Raw genomic sequence first — 20322 nt, 5'->3', positions numbered from 1 at the left:
TGGACGGCTAACCATGATGTAAAAATGTGCTGGTGATTCTTAAGTCTACAGTTATTTATATTTTTAACTATATACTTCCCATGCTTTATTGTTTGATATATTGTGCTGTCTATTGTATCATTAATTGCCTTTGATAATGAACTGTAACTGTTTTTAATTGTGTGATTTTAAAATGAACTTTTATGATTGTAAAATCTACAATCGAATAAAGATTATGAATGAATGAATGAACTAAGTACTGCTGACTGGTGGCCAGCTGAACTTGGGATTGCTCCCAAGCAGATGCTCAAGAACTTGGGAGTCCGCCTTGACCAACCTCTTCCCATGAGAGAGCAGGTGAAGTCAACTTCAGGTTCCAGTTGCCGAATCATGTGCTTATTGAGGAGAGCCTTTCTCTTCCTTTCACTCTCAGCAAGGAAAACGGTGGTACAGGCCCTTGTGATTTGCCACCTGGATTATTGCTACGTTTTGTTGACTTCATCAAACAAGACGTTGCTATCAAAATTGCTGGTGGGACAGAACACAGCGGCTCGCCTCTTTTGCAATTTGCCGTCTGGGCTGTCTCTGCTCCCCTTCTACAGGCCTTGCTTGCAGTGGCTCCAGGTTCAGAAGAGAATCCTTTTAAAAAGGTGTTGTCTAGGGCCGAAAGCCGAGAATGAAGAGGACTGTTAGCACTGTTCCACCTAATGAAGTTGGCCTTGGGATCCCAGATATCACGCTCTATTACAAAGCCGCACAACTGCGGCACCTGGTGGAATGGAGCCGCACTGATTCGGAGAAGCACTGGCTATTCCGGGACCAAACAGTGGCGGGCACCTCCCTTATGAAAATCCCCTTCCTTAAGAAATCGCAGAGACCACCCAATCTTTATGCTTCATACATCACCCGCATCACATTAACATTATGGGACCGGACCAGTAGGAGACACGGTCTGACTACTATCCTCTCCCCCTTGCACCACTTTACGACAATCCTGACTTCTGCCCTGGGATGGGCGAGACGTTTTTTTACATTGGAGAGCCAGAGAATGCCGTGCACTGGGTCACTTAAAAGATGTGGAAGGCATCATCCCCCTCACTCAGCTTAAATCCAACTACAGCCTTCCTGAATCCAAAAGGCAGCGCTATCTGCAGTTGCGACATTGGGCACTACTCCCTTACTACAGGTCGCAGGCGCAAAGACATCCCACCCCTTACGAACGATGGCTTGTCACACTGCAGCTCCTTTATCCTTGAATCAGGTGCCACAGCGCTCTATGCATCACACACTGCAGCTCCTTTTAACTTGATTCAGGTACCACAGCTCTCTATGCACCACACACTGCAGCTCCTTTATCCTTGAATCAGGTGCCACAGCGCTCTATGCACCACACACTGCAGCTCCTTTTAACTTGAATCAGGTACCACAGCTCTCTATGCACCACACACTGCAGCTCCTTTATCCTTGAATCAGGTGCCACAGCGCTCTATGCACCACACACTGCAGTTCCATTTAACTTGAATCAGGTACCACAGCGCTCTATGTACCACACCCTGCAGCTCCTTTATCCTTAAATCAGATGCCACAGCGCTCTATGTACCACACACTGCAGCTCCTTTATCCTTGAATCAGGTGCCACAGCGCTCTAGGCACCACACACTGCAGTTCCATTTAACTTGAATCAGATGCCACAGCGCTCTATGTACCACAGCCTGCAGCTCCTTTTAACTTTAATCAGGTGCCACAGCGCTCTATGCAGCACGCACAGCAGCTCCTTTTAACTTGAAACAGACGCCATAGCGCTCTATGCAGCACGCACAGCAGCTCCTTTTAACTTGAATCAGATGCCACAGCGCTCTATGCACCACACACTGCAGTTCCATTTAACTTGAATAAGATGCCACAGTGCTCTATGCACCACACACTGCAGCTCCTTTATCCTTGAATCAGATGCCACAGCGCTCTATGCACCACACACTGCAGTTCCATTTAACTTGAATCAGATACCACAGCGATCTATGCAGCACGCACAGCAGCTCCTTTTAACTTGAATCAGGGGCCACAGCGCTCCATGCAGCACGCACAGCAGATCCTTTTAACTTGAATCAGATGCCACAGTGCTCTATGCACCACACACTGCAGTTCCATTTAACTTGAATCAGATGCCACAGTGCTCTATGCACCACACACTGCAGCTCCTTTATCCTTGAATCAGATGCCACAGCGCTCTATGCACCACACACTGCAGTTCCATTTAACTTGAATCAGATACCACAGCGATCTGTGCAGCACGCACAGCAGCTCCTTTTAACTTGAATCAGGGGCCACAGCGCTCCATGCAGCACGCACAGCAGATCCTTTTAACTTGAATCAGATGCCACAGTGCTCTATGCACCACACACTGCAGCTCCTTTTAACTTGAATCAGATGCCACAGCGCTCTATGCAGCATGCACAGCAGCCCCTTTTAACTTGAATCAGATGCCACTGCGCTCTATGCAGCATGCACAGCAGCTCCTTTTAACTTGAATCAGATGCCACTGCGCTCTATGCAGCACGCACAGCAGCTCCTTTTAACTTGAATCAGATGCCACTGCGCTCTATGCAGCACGCACAGCAGCTCCTTTTAACTTGAATCAGACACTGCAGCTCCTTTTAACTTGAATCAGACACTGCAGCTCCTTTTAACTTGAATCAGATGCCACTGCGCTCTATGCAGCACGCACTGCAGATCCTTTTAACTTGAATCAGATGCCACAGTGCTCTATGCAGCACGCACAGCAGCTCCTTTTAACTTGAATCAGGGGCCACAGCGATCTATGCAGCACGCACAGCAGATCCTTTATCCTTGAATCAGATGCCACAGCGCTCTATGCACCACACACTGCAGTTCCATTTAACTTGAATCAGATACCACAGCGATCTATGCAGCACGCACAGCAGCTCCTTTTAACTTGAATCAGGGGCCACAGCGCTCCATGCAGCACGCACAGCAGATCCTTTTAACTTGAATCAGATGCCACAGTGCTCTATGCACCACACACTGCAGTTCCATTTAACTTGAATCAGATGCCACAGTGCTCTATGCACCACACACTGCAGCTCCTTTATCCTTGAATCAGATGCCACAGCGCTCTATGCACCACACACTGCAGTTCCATTTAACTTGAATCAGATACCACAGCGATCTATGCAGCACGCACAGCAGCTCCTTTTAACTTGAATCAGGGGCCACAGCGCTCCATGCAGCACGCACAGCAGATCCTTTTAACTTGAATCAGATGCCACAGTGCTCTATGCACCACACACTGCAGCTCCTTTTAACTTGAATCAGATGCCACAGCGCTCTATGCAGCATGCACAGCAGCCCCTTTTAACTTGAATCAGATGCCACTGCGCTCTATGCAGCATGCACAGCAGCTCCTTTTAACTTGAATCAGATGCCACTGCGCTCTATGCAGCACGCACAGCAGCTCCTTTTAACTTGAATCAGATGCCACTGCGCTCTATGCAGCACGCACAGCAGCTCCTTTTAACTTGAATCAGACACTGCAGCTCCTTTTAACTTGAATCAGACACTGCAGCTCCTTTTAACTTGAATCAGATGCCACTGCGCTCTATGCAGCACGCACTGCAGATCCTTTTAACTTGAATCAGATGCCACAGTGCTCTATGCAGCACGCACAGCAGCTCCTTTTAACTTGAATCAGGGGCCACAGCGATCTATGCAGCACGCACAGCAGATCCTTTTAACTTGAATCAGATGCCACAGCGCTCTATGCAGCACGCACAGCAGCTCCTTTTAACTTGAATCAGATGCCACTGCGCTCTATGCAGCACGCACTACAGCTCCTTTTAACTTGAATCAGATGCCACAGCGCTCTATGCACCACACACTGCAGCTTCTTATCAGGTGAATTGGGTGCCACAGCGCTCAGTACATCCTGCACTGCAGCTGCCTGTGATCTGACTCAGATGGCAGTCGACCCTCTGGTCACTGTTCCTGCAGCTGCAGGCATAGCATCCATGGATGGGGACAGACATCAGCTGGGGAGCCGGATGTTTGCTGTGGGACAGTAGATCGTTACAGGACGAAGCGAGGACCACTGTGGTGTTCAAAGAGCGGGATCCTTCATTACAGCAAGCTGTAGGGGTCCTAAGTTATTAGATATTTCCTGAAACAGACTTTAGATAATGCTGCCACCCTTAAACTACTTAAGATTCCTAAATTTAGCCCAATAAGTCAAGCCATTCGCGATCTGCACCGGCTGCCTGTCCAGGCAAGGATCCACTTCAAATATATGTGTATTGTGCATAAATAAGACTGTACGGGGTGGGACCTGGCCAACTTAGTCAACATATCAAGCGCTACACTCCACAGAGAAGCCTCAGATCATCATCTGCCTCACTACTTGTAGTTCCTATGGTCCAAACCTTGAAATGGGGTGGCAGAAGCTTTGGTCACTAGGCCCCTAAATTATCGAACTCATTGCCTACCTACCTCAGAAACCAAACCAATTTATTATTGTTCAGAAAGGAATTGAAAACATGGCTATTTGTCCCTAAACCATAGTCACTCCTGTTCTCCCACTGGGAAAAATCAAGGGCAGTAAGCGCTAAGATGCCACAGCGGACAGGCGCTATATGAAAACACTCATTTCATGTTCATTTCATCTCACAGCAGCACAATGTATGTCATAGTGACGTTTCAACCACCCTCCATGTGGCCCCACCCGAGACAGCCACGTGGAGGCCATACACAGGTCAAATCCCACGTTTACCCCAGACGCCCCCTTGCTCCTAAAGTCTCCCTGCTCAGAGGCGGCAGCACCAGCAGCAGCCCCAGCAGGTGCTGTGATTTGGACAGGGTACCAGCGGGAGAACTGGGTGAGCATCATCAAATGTGGCTTTTACTGCTTGCCACGCACAATCCCGGCAGATAGTGCTGCGATCCGTGCAAATGTGATTACAAGCAAAAACGTTTATATAAGAACAAGACAGAAATATGTCTTATAATATCTGTGTTCAAGAATAATATGCATTATATCATGCATATAGTTATTCCTACACTAATTATGGCCTTTTACATTGCACATACAGTAAAAGGAATTGTTGTTGACATTTAATAATAATATTGTCCATCTCAAAGACATCCCTGTGATCAAAAGCTGAAGATGCAAGCCTTGCACCGATGCAAACGTACACCACACAGAACACAAGGATAGATTTGCTGCATGCTTACAGCTCTCTGGTCTGTCCCTGTGATTTGCAGGCAGCTTACATAAGGAACTCTAAACCCACTGAGCTGTCTCACTAGGATTTGAACCTGAGACCTGCCGGTCACAGGCATTGCTATAGAAAGGGCTCTTCAAGATTAGTACAAACTCCATCATTGTAGTAACAAGTTGTTAGTAAATTAAAAATGTTAAACACACAACTCAGGCCACCTTCATTCACCAAGGAGTGATGGATGGCAGAGAGGCACGTGCGCCGCGAGCATCATCAAATGTATATAATGCAAGGATTGAATTTTATTTTTTTCTCGGTGGAGAACAAATCCCCCCATCCCCCAAATCCACCCCCCGTTCCCCGGTGCACGAGACCTACGTGGGAGGGGGGGGGGGGGGGAGGGGGGGGGGGCTTGAGTCCTCGGATCGTTCAGGAGGGAGTCCTGTATTGAAACCAGGCGCAGGTTGGACACCTCTGAGCTGAACAAATTGGGGAAACACCCACGAAAAAACAATTATAGACGGATAATGCAGGAACCGAACAGATGTCCCGGAGTCCTGCGTCATCTGGCAGCTCTGGCCACAGTACTGCTCCGTTCTGCAAGCCAAGCCTAGCGAGGGGGGTGCTGTCCCAGCTGCTGGGCTCTGCAGATCCACGTCAATCCCCGGCGAGGCCTCTCGGACGTTCATCCTCCCCGGGTTGGACAATAGAGTACCGTTGTCTTTGGCAGCAGTGAAGCCTGCAATGTCATGTGGATTTAGTGCTAGTGTTATATGGAATGGGATTCCAAGCGCTGCACATTTCCTGTGACCTGAATCGCTGATGTATAGGTAGCCAGTGAAGCTGACGAGCACAGGTGTTACGTGGTTACGTGTTCAGTGAGAGTCAGTACCCTAACATACGTGTTCTGTAGTCACTGAAAATGGCTTGGCGTGGGCTTGGCGAGTCCTAAAGGCCATCTCAACAGTCCAGCCTGGACGGCGGCACTGAAACAGCAACCAGGCCGTGCTGTCCTTATGGGTCAAAACTCAGGATGTGTTAAGACAAGGAGTTGGTACTGACAGGAAGTATTTCTGACTCAATGCACGTTCAGTTCATGGCCTCTCTGCTGAGACTGCCTGGACGATTTAGTCTAGACACTTCCGGCTGCTAAGGAAGTGTGACAGCTGCAACCGCTGGACCGCTTCCAGTGGTTCTCCTTGCTAGTAGCCCTCCTCCGCTTCTTCACCTCCCTTACCTTCCAGAAGGTTCCATCTCGGGAAAATGAGCTGCTGCGACTTATTTAGGATTTGTGTGGCCACCTCCCGCCTAGGCACAGGTGAAAATGTAAATTGTGCCAGGATAAGCCGCATAATTTTGCAAATTACACAGAAAGCTTATTACGTGAAACTCCCGACGTTATATTAGCATTCCACATCCCAAACGTACACACCATTTGTAGAAACCTTTTACTGCAAGCACAGAGAAATAATGAAAGCGACAAGAAGGCCGGGAGCTATTGCTGGTGCTACTGGGTTTTTTGTGCCGATTTTTACTGGGAAGTGTGCCCTTGTGTTAGAAAATATGATGAAAACGCATTTGATGCTAAAATACAGCACTAAGGGCCAGATGTAGGTAATCCCAGTTTATCGACTCTTAAATACCAAATCATACCGATTCAGTATTTAAGAACAGGTAAATGGGATGTAGGTAATTTTTCTGTAAAAATTACCGAATCTGTAAGTTTCAGTAATTACCGAATCAGTATTTACCGATTCGGTAATTGCCATTCATTCCTATGGGCCTGAAGGACCATAGGAATGAATGTCAATTACCGAATCGTATTAGGTGAAAGGAGGAAACATTGAAGGGTGGCAGGGTGTCACTTTGACACCCTGTTGCAGCCCTCAATTGGGTATGGGTGCGCATGTTCCCTAAGGGCATGTATGTCTGCAACATGGCACTGTTGGGAAAGCAAAAAAAAAAGCTTTTTCAAAGGTTTTCATTATTTACCACCAACTTCTAGTTGGTGGTAAATAACGAATCCTTAACTGAGGAATGCACTAACTTAAGTGCTTCCTACATCCTGGATTCGGTAATTTACAAAATCAGTATGTTAAGAATTCGGTATTTTACCCAATCCTTAAATTACTGATTCGGTAAAATACCGAATCCTACAAAAAATGCCACCTACATCTGGAAAGCCCAATATCGGTCGGTAACGTTACCTATTGGTATTGGGCGACCTACATCTGGCCCTAAGTGACATACTTGCAGCCCGCGTAAATACGCGCAATTTTGCGTAAATTACCCAGCAATCGTGTGTGATTACACACGATACGAATTGCACACACTCCTATTCCAGACCTCCAAAAGAAAGCTGTGAAGTGGAAGGACAGGGCCAAGTGTCAGGACATTTAGTGATGTTGTACCTGAAATGAAACAGCATCATTTCAGAAAGGAAATGGACACGAAGTGATACATTCCTTTACAGCCATTGTTGGCTAGAATGCAGACAGCAGCCACGCCTGTGTCTGCGCATGTGTGCGGCCTGGGCAACATTGTGCGGCCTGGGCAACGTTTTAATTATGCTTGTGTAATTGCATCATTTTGGTAATTTTCCATAACAAAACGTACGTGAAATTACAGAAGTGACTCCATTCTGGCACCCCACGTAACAAGACTCCTGTTAGGGGAGAAACTGTAACACAAGATGTACCATTTGAGGTATTTTTTTAGCACATAACTATACATCCAAACGCGAGCAGCAGTGTGTTTTAAACACGAGCGACCAGAAACAACACATAATTACATTTTCTAGATGAATGTTTACCTGAACAAACTGCTCAGGTAATTTTTTGAGTAGGGAAGGCAGTGTCTGAAGGTACCTGAAATTTCACATAATTTTCCAGTCATTTTATAAAATAACACTACAGAAAATGTAGCGAGTTTCACTCACCCCTACTCTCTCTCTCTGTGAGATATTTTGCTAAGGGCTGAGTAAGGTGGAAGTGACAGTAAATGAGACACCTTCAAGGTGGAGAACTTGGCACCTTGCAGACAAGTGCAAAGTTACAATCTGCACCTGAGGCGTACACCGGACTGTGATTTTCCCTTTCCCATTCCCAAAGCCAGATACCCTCCCCAGCATGGGAAGGGACTTACTCTTTAACTGTACGTTAAACTGAGAATAAATGAAACCAAGTACAGTTCAAGATATCTCAAGTGAGAATTGAAAGTGAGGACGTGCCTCGCATTCAAAAGTCACAGGAGACACCGGTCAGGGGACTAATTGGAGGAGAGAATGTCTCTCATGCCAGTTTTTCTACATAAACCAGTCTTCTGCAAAACACTGTTTTGAGTCTTGACCAAACTAATAGGAGGAACAAAAAAAGTGTGTGAAATTTTACACTCAAGAGAGTTCCAAAATTTTGCTAAATGTATATAATGCAAAATTACTAAGATGACATGAATGTAACAAGACTTTTGCACAGGCCGAGTTTCTAGTTTCTGGTTTCTAGTAATTCCAACATCCAATGGGCTAAAACAGGGTTGCGTACTGGCACCCTGTCTATTTAACATTTACACCTCCGACCTCGATAAGCACCTCAGGTTAATCCAAGCAGACCCTCCAAAATTGGGAAAAAAAATGATCTCTTGTGTCCAATATGCCGAGGACATCATCCTGATAGCACAAACTCCCATAGGCCTACAGAAACTGAGCACAGAACTAGGAGACTATGCCACCTCGAACCAACTCACGATTAACCATAAAAAAACAAAAGTTATGTGTTTCTCGAAATCTATTAAAACACCGAAAAGTCTAACTTTTTCCTGGAATTTGGGTGAGCATCAATTGACAAGGGTTACGTGCTACAAATACCTGGGCTTTCAGTTAGATTGTAAGCTTAACTTCAAATCACACTTGGACCAAGGTCGCTTGAAAGCCAAACAACTGTTGTTCGCCTTTAAAACTCTAAGGAAGAAACTTATAGGATGCTCCACCGCCCCTCTGCTTAAAGTGATTGTTGCAAAATTTTTACCTTCCATTTCATACGGCTCGGAAATTCTGAACACTAAAGATGCCACAGTCCTAAATACAGCACAATCTACACTATTCAAGAGACTGTTCTCAATTCCGCTACACACCTCCCAGGCACAAATCCGCCTAGAATATGGTCTAAAAAATCAGATTATGGCCAGACAAGGCGCCCTAGTAAAATACTACTGGAGGATGAGGGAGGCAGAAGATAACACCCTAGCCCACCATTGTTGGGTCGAGATTGAAAACCAAAAGAGCCTAGCTAACTCAACCACAGCAGCCCTGAAGGAATCCCTGTCGGCATTACAGCTAGAGGATGCTTGGCTAAAATCGTAGTCAATAACGCTATCAAACGGACCTCTTTATTAACTGATAAAACGTCCTTTGCAAAAAAACATCATGCCTGGGCTGTGATTAAGGATTATCAGAGGCTGAAGCCGCAACAATACCTTTTGGAACAATTCTCCCATCAGAAAAAACATTATCTGACTTTGATACGCATGGGGTCTTTCCCCTCAAAGGATTTGACCCCAAAATGGAAACAAACATGGCCATCCAAGGAGTGCCGTCTCTGTGGTCAAGGGGAAGAGTCACTACTATATTTTCTATGTACTTGCTCTTGTTTTATTGGAAGCCCGAAAATCCATTCTCCGGGAGGCTCTAAGGAAGGAACAAACAAGAACATGTAGAGCAGCGGTCATTAAATGTCTCGGAGGGTCGTCAATTCCCCTGTCCTGTAGACCCATAATACTATGGAAAATCGCAGCAAATGAACTGGCAAAATGCGACCCTGCCAAGCAGCCAACTAATTAGCAGATTTTTCCCAAATGCATTGTTATATTGGTCATCATTTTTAAAATAATAAGCATCTCCTTATTCTGACATCGACCTTAAGTCTTTTTAGGTTTTTAAAAATGTATATTCCAAAGCACTGCGTTTTATGATGGTTGTCCATCCTTTTATGATTTTTTTAATGAATCAAATAAAAGTATATTTTGACTTGACTTGAGTTTCTAGTAGCGCCCCATTAGCAGGGACAGGTAGAGCAGGACTTGATTTGAGCCAGTGGTTTGCCAACACGGCCACTTATGATAGTTCGCCACAAAGTGGTGCTCTCTATCTAATTTAGAGGCGAGGACAGCAACAGTTGCTTATTCATTCAATATTAATTAATAATGACTGATACCTGCCGCTCTGGCCATTGTTTTAGGTAACGGGGCCTGGAAATGTCTGAACTATCACACTGGCAAAATTAATTAATTAATCTCTGCTCAGGATCACACATCTAATCAAGCCAGAGACCCTAAAAGGAGGCCTGTCTTCTGCTTCCGGGGCAGACGGGTTAAACTCTGAGCCACAGCGCTCCCAGACGGCCCAGCTCCTTCTAGCAGCCCGGCCGGGCCCTGAACATTTCCTAATTTGTCCCTGGTCTGCAGCTGCTTCTGTTTACTCGAGCCCCGCAGTGTTTATCCACGGATCAGCGGCGGTCTGCGTGTGAGGGAGCGGGAACTCGTTACTCACTCACCCCAAAGGCCAAGGACTGGGCCGCTAAGGGTGCTGGACGATTGTTTAAAAAATACCCAGGAGTCTGCATCACTGGCGTTAAAATAAATCTGTAAATTCACAAGAAGTAGAAGCCACGAGTGGACAATCCAAGAGACATGCACAGCTGCGACGTAGACCCAAGTGTGAGTGACAGGTGCCCCTCCTCTAGTTCTGACATTAGGTCCGCCCAACATTGCATGCTGAAACGTTCAAGCCTAGATTTATCATGGTGCAAGTGAAACTACATATCCCAGCATGCCAAGTGCTGTAGGAAGGACATCTTGAGCTGTCTGATAGTGTCACACGTAGCATTGAGCCCTCAGGCAGGCACAGAGACAGAACTCTTACTGACCAATCGTAGCCTATAATGGCCAATTACAGTTTGCATAGAATGTCAATGAGAAGCCAAACATATATATGGATTTAGGCACTTTATACAAAATTATATCTATAACCATAATTGCTGAGCAGACTAGATGAGGGGTCATCCGATGTTATTGTGTTACAGTGGGAGGAGTTGTGCATTGAGTGCAGTGTTGAATGTATGGAGTAGGGGGAGGTGCTCTTTGAGAATAGTGTTGAATGCATGGAGTAGGAGGCGTTGCACTTAGAGTATAGGCCTGGGCAGAATTCAACTACACGGAAGTCCGCACAGTGACCCAAAAACTCTGCCATGTAACGTGAAGTTCCTCATGTGGTGGAGTGTGTTAGGTCACGCCGTTCACTGTTGTTTTTAGCACCGTGTGTTTGTCCAGCGCTGGAAAATCAGTGCGAACTGCACCTTGCACAGCGCAAGTGGGCGCTGCTTTTTCCTGCCGCTCGAGTCCATTTTCTACTTGAGCTGCAGCTTCCTCAACATGAACGGATGGTTTCTCAACGTGAGCAGTCGCGACCATCTGCGACCGCCTGCGTTGTTAAATCTCTCTGGGAGGTGATGTAGCGTTGGATTTCTCCTCGCTAGCCACCTTATAGCTGGCGAGCAAGGAAAAAACGGTGGTTCGTGAGTTTTTCGGAACTCCCAGTGCTCCGCGGAGTGTGGAGTACATAAACCCAGTATTGAATGCAGCTAGTAAGTGGAGGTGCGCTTTTCTTCGAGTGCACGCTTGAAAACATGGAGTTTAAAGGATGTGTTGTGGTCAAACCTGCTTAAAATTGCAGTAGGACTCTATACCTCGGGTGTGGAACTAGACATCAGAGCTAATGAACATTAAAGCAAAACTGCAAGTCCCAGAATGCACTGTGTTGTTATCCAGCAGAGTATGTCACACATGACATCAAGCCATGTAAAAATGTCTTTAATGCATGAATTGCATAAGATAATACGGTCGGGTTGTATGTCTCCTTCACAATTGTAATTTTGAAAACAAGTAGATAGGAGCAAATGTTTGCCACTTCTGGTAAAATAGGAACATGAGTTTTACATTTCTTCTTTTGGACTCGCGGCATCAATCCGAGAGGCCTGGGAAGCAGCTCGCATTCCCCTATTGCTGGAGATGCCGGTGCCAGGAGGAGCAGGTATTTCCAGGTGGGGTACAACCAGCCCATCTTGAGTTGGGCACAGTTGGTTACCCAAACAATGAGGAATTACAGGAGCTGTTTGCTATACGAGGTGTGATTCCCGAGTTGTTCCTCGTTCCACTGTCAACAGGAGAGTGTGGTCGCCTTTGGGTGAAGTCAAGAGACCCCTGTTGTTCCTGTGGGTCTCACCAGGAGGCCAGGGACTGCATGAGAATGTAGGGGCCACTCGTAATGGGGGTTTACGTCTGATGTAATTACATCAGAGTAGATGAATGTATTGTCATAATCACAGTAAAACACAGGACGGCATGCCGCTTCTGGGCACTTCGTGTTCAGTGCTCCACTGAAGGCACACGGATACATCATAAAAAGAGTAGAAATTGAGAAATCTGTTAGGGGGTCTGGGCTATGGCTGAGACTTTGGCATCTGCCCTCCCGGTGATCTACGGACAGGGTTGGCACCTGGCCCCATGCATGCCAATGTGTTCTGGGTGTTGCAGCCTCTTCATTTCCTGTGATTGTGTAAAATAGGGTAAAACAGCTGATGACAAGGGTCTGAGACAGAATGTCCTGACCTGGAAGCATGGTGTGTTCATGACCAGCAGCTCCAGAGTCCACAAGGAGGGGTTAGCTGTGTCCTCAGTGGCCAGCCGGGTGAGCTGACCAAGCAGGCCCTCTGGCTGGGCACAACAGAAGGCGAGCATCCTTTCACGAGCAAGTCACAACATCACATGACCCCGAGTCAAAACTGCCTGGCGCCAGGCGTGAAGGCCCAAATGCTGCATTGGTAAATGCCCAGGTTACCTTTGGTTCACCTCAGCAGACCTCTGTGAGGGAAATTAACACACTGGCAAGCAGTTGTCCTGAAACCATGCTTTTAGCATGACATTCGGAACCTCGCCTGCCCTTCTTTACAGATACACACATATTTGTGTGAAAAAGTCAACTGAGACAGTGACAGGGGAGTGTTTGAACTAAATATGCACAAAACTGCATAACTCAACATTTGGAGTTATTTTGTGATTTTCAGTGCGATGCAAAATTCATTAATTTTGAGTATCTCACGAGCAAAATAAATATTTTTCCCAAGTACAATTAGCTACAAATTGAGTACGCTCGGGTGGTGCAGGCCTGCACGTTGCCTAGAGATTGTTATTCTGGACACTGGTCCATGCTAGGGGGTCAGAGAGGGGGGTTCTCTCCTGTCCAAAGCTGCACCAACATAGAGGAACTGCAAAACAAACACTCATATCCCATTCACAGCATCCTTGCATCACAGGCACATCTACTAAAGACAAACAACTAAATACCGGCTAGCACCGGTGTGGGTTACACTGGGGCTAACACTAGGGCCGCGAGATAGCTCAGCAGACCAAGTACCTTTAGCAGAGATCTCTTACAGTCAGGCAAGGTATTAGAGAATGTAGAGCCCGAACAGCGCCATCTCAGCTTTTGAACCTGCCAATATGAAAAATATTATATATGAAGAACTTGCACAATATCATCAAATGACCGAAATGTTATCATTTTTATTATCATGAATGCCTGTTACTAGTAGAACCTATCTTCACCTCTGGCTGTTTAACCAACAGGGGGTGTGTGGAGGGGGGGGGGGGGGGCTTAACCTGCAAGACACTCTTACTTCTGTCAACTATTTAATACAACATTTTGGCAAATCAATTGGGTAATATAAGATAGGTTTCAGTAACCTTCAAGGGTGCTGATATATTTTAAAACTAAGGCAAAGAGTACGTGTTAGACTCGTGTCTTCTTTTACCACTGTGCAGTGACGTTCAGGGACAACTCTGGGCACGGTGATGAGAGGGTGGAAGTGAGTTCTACCACACAATAGTTTCATTTTTTCTGTGAATTTTTATTGTGAGCAAGGTTGGGTATTTCTGGGAACATCTCACTGAAGTTTAGAGTGAAGCCAACATATGGGCATGTGATACTTTTCCCCCTGTCAGGCATGCCTGTTAGCTGTGCTCTCCCAATCCGTCAGACTCTGTCCTGAGAAGGGTCCCTCCCTCTGCACCTCCAGTTAGTTTCACCTTTTCAAAAGGCTGAGGTTTGTTGGCACAGAAGCAGCTTGGAAAGGCCTTCAGAGCTGGTGCCAGCATGCCAACTACTAGGCTTGTGTCTGACATGCAACTCCCCCCACCCCAACTCGACCAGCCTTTCAGATGTGCTGGTCTGTTCAGAAATCATCTCATTGCTATTGAAGACGAGTGGCATTTTTGTGACCACTAATGTTTTGGGCTTTGAACATTCCTGGCATGGAAAGACTAGACCCTGGAAAAATGTCAGGAATTTCCCAAAATGCTTGTTCCAGAAATTGCACCATTCTACCACATTGCGTCTTACACCACCGGTCATGTCACACTGTCCGGGAGAGAAGAGTGAAAACATGAGTAGTTGTTTATAATAATCAAACGTTTCCAGTTTTTTTTTAGGGGTTGGTGGAATGGGGGGAGTTTCAATCTAATTCTGCAGAATTACATTAAAATTCTGCAAGATTCCACAGAATTCCATATAGGGGCATATACATTCCCCTCAGGGGTATCCACTCCTGGGCATACCCCCAATGCCCTCGCATACATATGTAAGGGCAGCGAGAGTTATGCGCTGCTGGGCAGTGGTTTAAACAGGGCTGACCCTCTATGTTTAAAAACCACTGCAGAATTAACTAAAGCTGCAGTGGTTTTTAAAAAGAGAGGGGCTGCCCCCCTCTTCGAGCCCTGTTAAATTAGAAACCACTGCAAATGAGTTCCACCCGTGGAGTTGCAAAATGTAATCAGCATTTCTGTGTTACAAGAGCAAAGAGAAATTACCAAACTCATCTGATTCTGATGGCGAAATAAAAAATGTGCCTACTTCGAGTTTTTTTGTGCGAATTGACAGATTCTCATCTCAGCTAATTATACATATTTGTTCTGAAATTTCATGTAATTATGCAAAAGCAAATTATGTAAATGTATTTGGCACACCCCTAGGAAAGACCACCAAGCATTACTTTACAAATAAAGTGAGTGTGAACACAAGGCCGCCCCTTGGGAAAAAACAAGACCACAACGAGAGCAAGAGCATCCGACCCACTGATGCCACGGGATGCGGGAGCCACTACATCACTGGTCCATGAATGACCCTGCAAGGAAGGACCACAGCCTCACAAGAGCCAACATCTCGGACACCAAGAGGGGAATGGGCCTCACCTGTTTCCGAATCCTTGCATCAGCCGATTAGAGCGCTGTGAAACCCTGGAGAGGCTTTGTGCAGCTTAGTGTGGGACAAGTTGGCCAGAAATTAACAAGGAAGGAGTAAATTGAGGCAGGGATGGGTGAGCAAGCTTTCAGTGTTTTATTGTTCAGCAACGGTGCCCACTGTAGGTCCAGGAGAGCTGGATCTATGCCACATTTTAAAGCTATTACACACATTTACTTGAAATAAATACGTTTAAATGGAAGTTGCCTACTTACAGAGTCAACAGGGATTTTGAAAATTGGCATGCCCCCCCCCCCCCCCCATCCCCACCCCCCTCCTGGACCTACGATGGACTCCCTTGCTGTTCATTACCGGCAGTAGAGGTGACGCCTGCAGTGGCGGCTGTCAGGTGGGTTGAACTTCTGCGACCCCTCCAAGAAAGGTGGAAAGCGGCTGAGATCGCTTGTGTGTGAGGTTTAAAAACAGATCCTTCCATCCAATCGAATGGATAGAACATCCGTGCATGAGGGTTAATGGGTGCCCCCAAGTCTTAGAGACACGCGCCCTTCATTTAGCAGTAAAACACCAAGAAAGCTTCCCAGGGCGGAGGCCATGGCGGTGGAAACGCATCTTAGAAAGTGCAGCGTGTAGGAGCAGGCCTCTCCCTGCTATGCCAGATGCAGGCAGATGTGAACTCCTAGGAAGCGTTGTGTGCGTGCAGGCACCGTATCACAACATCACTCGTTGGCCCGCACGTGGATCCAACACATGCCAGGAGACAAGCAGCCCCTTCCTGTGGGGTTCTCATCAAAGAGGGACTCGTTGGGGGGGGGGGGGGGGGGGAGGGGGGGGTGGTGAGAGATTCTTTCGTGCAGGCGAGGGGCACACAATGTCCTCACTGGAGTATATCTGTACCCGGGCATATATGGGTGTCACGGGGCCAGTTGCAGACAGAGTCCGTGCACACGTCACATATTACATGTACAGCACATAAGGAAGAGGGGCGGCTAGTTCTGGTTAATTTCCCACAGAGGAACAAGGAGACCTAGATGCTAATCTTGACTACCTCTCCTCTCCTGATCAAGATGTGTGATCCTAGGCAAACCGTGCCATCTCCATGTCGCGCAGCGCTCTAGCTGGCACAATTGGATGCTTGGAAGCAGGCTGAACACAACTCTTGTTGTGTAAATAAATGAACACATCTAGAAATAAATCACTTTGAAATACCACATAACATTGTGTACAGATTTTGACGTAGATGTTTACAGACAAATGCTCGCGTGAACACGCACGTTGCACTGTTTGGCACACACAAAAGCGCGCTCTCACCTCCGCCTCCAAGGTCCCCCCGTCCAGGTGCGCCGCGGGAAGAGGCATCCAGCCCTTGCCCTCGCCTTCCACCAGCTCTCCCCCTGCTCCACGCCCAGCTCACCTTGAAAGGTGGGGTGGGGGATGACTTGGCAGACAGCTGAGGCGCGCGTAAAAGCGGTCAGGCTCGGCGTGGCGCGCGGAATGCGCCCGGCGAGGCACGGGGTAGCCGAGGGGCTCCACCCGCGGGCGACGCCTTGGTTAACGCAACAGAGGTATAAAGATCCGTACGGAGACTGGTCGGGCGCGTCGACAAACGTAACGTACCGCTGGGCACACAGGAGACGCGAATGAAGCGCCTTGAGGGCTATCCAAGGGCGGAAGCGCAGACTGAGGGGTCCAGGGCGTACTCCGCTGTCACAAGTCGAGGCGAGATTCCGAGGAGGTGGGATACCTATCTAACCGAACATGATGCAACCAGCAGAGGGGCCGAAGTTATTCCACACAGGGGAGCGGTCCGTGCCAGGGGGCGCCGCTGCTCTCCGGGACCCGAGAGGCGCTCTGAGCAAAGGCTGACTCCCGGCACTGCCCTTCAATCCCCACCTCATTAGACCCGGAGAGCGGAGCTTTCTGTTCTTTTTTTTTTATTCATGGGTCTGCGCTGTCCAAGTATAATACGCACACGCCCAGCGGCGGTAACACCGCTGGCCTCCCCCCCTCCCTCCCACCCGCCCAATTCAGGGAATTAAGATGCAGGAGGACATCCGAGAGGCTGGCGAAGAGGGGATGTAACTCCATGCCCAATGTATATAGGATGTGAAAAATGCAAGTCACAGACAGCTACAGAGGTGTGACGGGGATCGCACGTGGACGAGTGGGGAAGCGGGTGCTGGAGGCGCGTTATCTCCGCAGTGGAACCCCAGAGTAGTTCTAGTTTTTGGGGTGATGAGGAGGAGGAGGAGGGAATCAATCAGAGTACGTGTAAAGCGCGCTACTTATCCCTGAGGGTCTCAAGGCGCTGAGGGGGGGGGGGGAGGGGGGGGGGGGGGGGGGGCGCTGCTACTGCTCGAAGAGCCAGGTCTTGAGGAGTCTTCTGAAGGCGAGTAGCTCTTGAAGGAAGGAAGGAAGAACCTTTAAGAACACGAGTTGTCCTTCCTTCGTGGACGGGCAGAGAGGGCCCAGGTGTCTGAAAGGGAGTCTGACAGAGATGCAGGCCCGGACTGGCCGTTGCGGGCACCGGGCAATCCCCCGGTGGGCCGCACGGGTGAGGGCCGGTTTGGGGCCCCTGGGGGCCGTTTTTGTTACAGGGCCGTTTTTGCAGCATAGCTGCAAAAGCGGCCCTGTAACAAAATCGGCCGAAAACCGGCCCTGGCAAAGTGCGCGGCCACCCTCTCCCCTCCGCCGCCCCCTCCCCCCCCCCCCCCTCCCTCCCCGGGGAGGGAGGGTGGGCCGGCCGAGCACTTTGCCAGGGCCGGTGTTGGTTCCCAGTCCGGCCCTGCAGAGATGCCAGCAAGGACCGAGAGGGCGGGGCAGCAAAGACTGGGCAGTCAGAGTATTTAGGCGGCCGAGACCGGGATACGGACGAGATGTCAGACTCCGAGTCTGGAAAAATGGCGACAGAAAATGACGGTTTATAGCTGATGCCAGGAGAGACTGAGAATCAGAAGGAGAAACTGGGAGAGAGTGGAGTCCCAAAGAGATGCCATTAAAGCCCGGGGGAGCTGAAAGAGAGTGCATTCTCAAAGCCTGGGGGGTCTGAAAGAGAAACTGGTAGAGAGTGGAGTCCAAAGAGATGGCATCAGACACTGGGGGTCTGAAAGAGATGCCCCCGAGACTGGGGGTCTGAAAGAGACACTGGATGAGAGTGGAGCTCCAAAGAGAGGTCATCAAAGGGAGCATAGTTGAGACGATGGAAGGAATATTGGAGGTTTTCCATTCTTATTCTAAAGAGCTATATACTCACGATTCAGTGGCGCAGGTTAGTATCGCGCAGTTTCTGCTGAATCTCGATTTAACTGAGCTTGGGCAAGTAGAACAGGAAGAGTGAGAAGCCCCCATTACTATGTCAGAGCTGCAAGCAGCATTGAACGCATTAACGTCCGGGGAAGCAGAAGGGCCAGATAACCTGCCACTGGAGATATATCGTATAGTTTTCTCTACTATAAAGGAAGATGTGCTGGCTACTTTTTTAGAGGCTCAGCGGGGGACCCCACCACCCTCTAGGGACGATGCCTATATGTAATGTAATGTAATGTAATGATGATACTTGTAAAGCGCACTGTTACCCCATCTCGGGGTGTCCTGGCGCTGAAGACCGCTGGGGAACCCGTCCTGGCTTTCCCTGTGAGATGGTCCCTTGTGGGTATCTCCAAGGTAAAACCAGGCATCCCCAGCGTCTGTGGGGGGCGGTTGTAGAGATGAGGCAAGCTTAATGCCCAGAGTTGCCGAGTGTGATCCCAAGTTAGAGTAGGCACTGAGGCGAGAATTATCGAGTCCGTTGACCCTGGTCCACGACCCTGTCGTCGGGAATTGAACCCTGGTCCCGGGCCGTTCTCTGCTTCCGGGACTGCTGCCTCTAACCAGTGAGCCACACCACTCCACATATATAGTCTCGATTCTTGATATTATGTACCCAAATGGTTTTGTTTTTATGTATAACATTGTGTTTTGTGATACTCATGATTGTTTTTACTGCTGTTTTTAATTTCACGACATGTTTTAATTTTTACCAAAAGAATAAATTTGTATCTTTTTCTACCAGAATCTAATTTGTATTTGCATTAGTTTATATCAGTGTCACCCTCTATCAGATATATCTTTATGTTTTTCAATGGTTTCTGATTTTTCACGCACAATCAGCATAACACATACCAACTGTATATTGCTGCCAAATCCTCACTAGATTGCCTCAGACTCACATATACTCAGAATTGTCTGATTAGACAACAGGTCCTGTGGATCTGTAAACGTGGGACATCCCATATTTCCTACATTTATTCCCCCCAGTCCCTGACAACTACTTAGAGGGGGCCTCCTTAATAACTTTCTTGTATAACAAGAAAAGAACAAGCACTTTAATTACGCCACTACGATGCACGCACGGAACCGAACTTCGGAACTGGGATACTTTGCCTTTCCATGAGAAGCATCTTGGGCAATAATATGGAAATACTTAGCCAATGGAGATAAAACATTTTTTCTGGAAATCCAAACTCTTCTTACCTATCTATACATCTGACGAACAACATAATTTAGAACTTGTCTTCGTACACATTATCAGCCCTGAAGAATTCCCTGGATGGGACGAAACACGTTGGCGGTTTCAAAAGTTTTTCAACAAGGAATGAATAAAGGTCTCATCTGAATACAACATCGACTCATCTTTGAAACAACTCTGCTCTTTGATTATCACATCATTGTTATATTTCATGTATAAAAGTGTGCTGGGCTATCTTGCAAATTATGCAGGAGAAGTTGTTTAATAGCATCCACAGTAGCATTTGTGTGACCCAAAGGTCAAAC

General features: G+C 47.6%; 1 protein-coding gene and 1 long non-coding RNA gene across 4 annotated transcripts in view; one reads left to right on the top strand and one right to left on the bottom strand.

The window, feature by feature from the left end:
• TNS1 (tensin 1) overlaps positions 1-20322 on the bottom strand; it is a 1287061-nt gene that overhangs the window by 617079 nt on the left and 649660 nt on the right. The window contains exon 1 of one of the 3 annotated variants that reach the window (XM_086954486.1): positions 16822-17381. The exons of the other annotated variants lie outside the window; for them this stretch is intronic. Coding sequence (XP_086810612.1) covers positions 16822-16869 — 48 coding nt within the window. The 5' untranslated portion in view covers positions 16870-17381. Of the gene's footprint in view, positions 1-16821; positions 17382-20322 lie in introns of those variants that run through there. 3 annotated transcript variants of the gene reach the window in all.
• LOC147729590 (uncharacterized) overlaps positions 1-20322 on the top strand; it is a 145829-nt gene that overhangs the window by 8092 nt on the left and 117415 nt on the right. The window lies entirely within an intron of this gene.

This window comes from Lissotriton vulgaris, chromosome 2_1 (genome assembly GCF_964263255.1).
Source record: "Lissotriton vulgaris chromosome 2_1, aLisVul1.2, whole genome shotgun sequence".
NCBI lineage: Eukaryota > Metazoa > Chordata > Amphibia > Caudata > Salamandridae > Lissotriton > Lissotriton vulgaris.
Note: the sequence above shows the minus strand (reverse complement) of the source record. Positions and strands in the feature narration are given on the sequence as shown.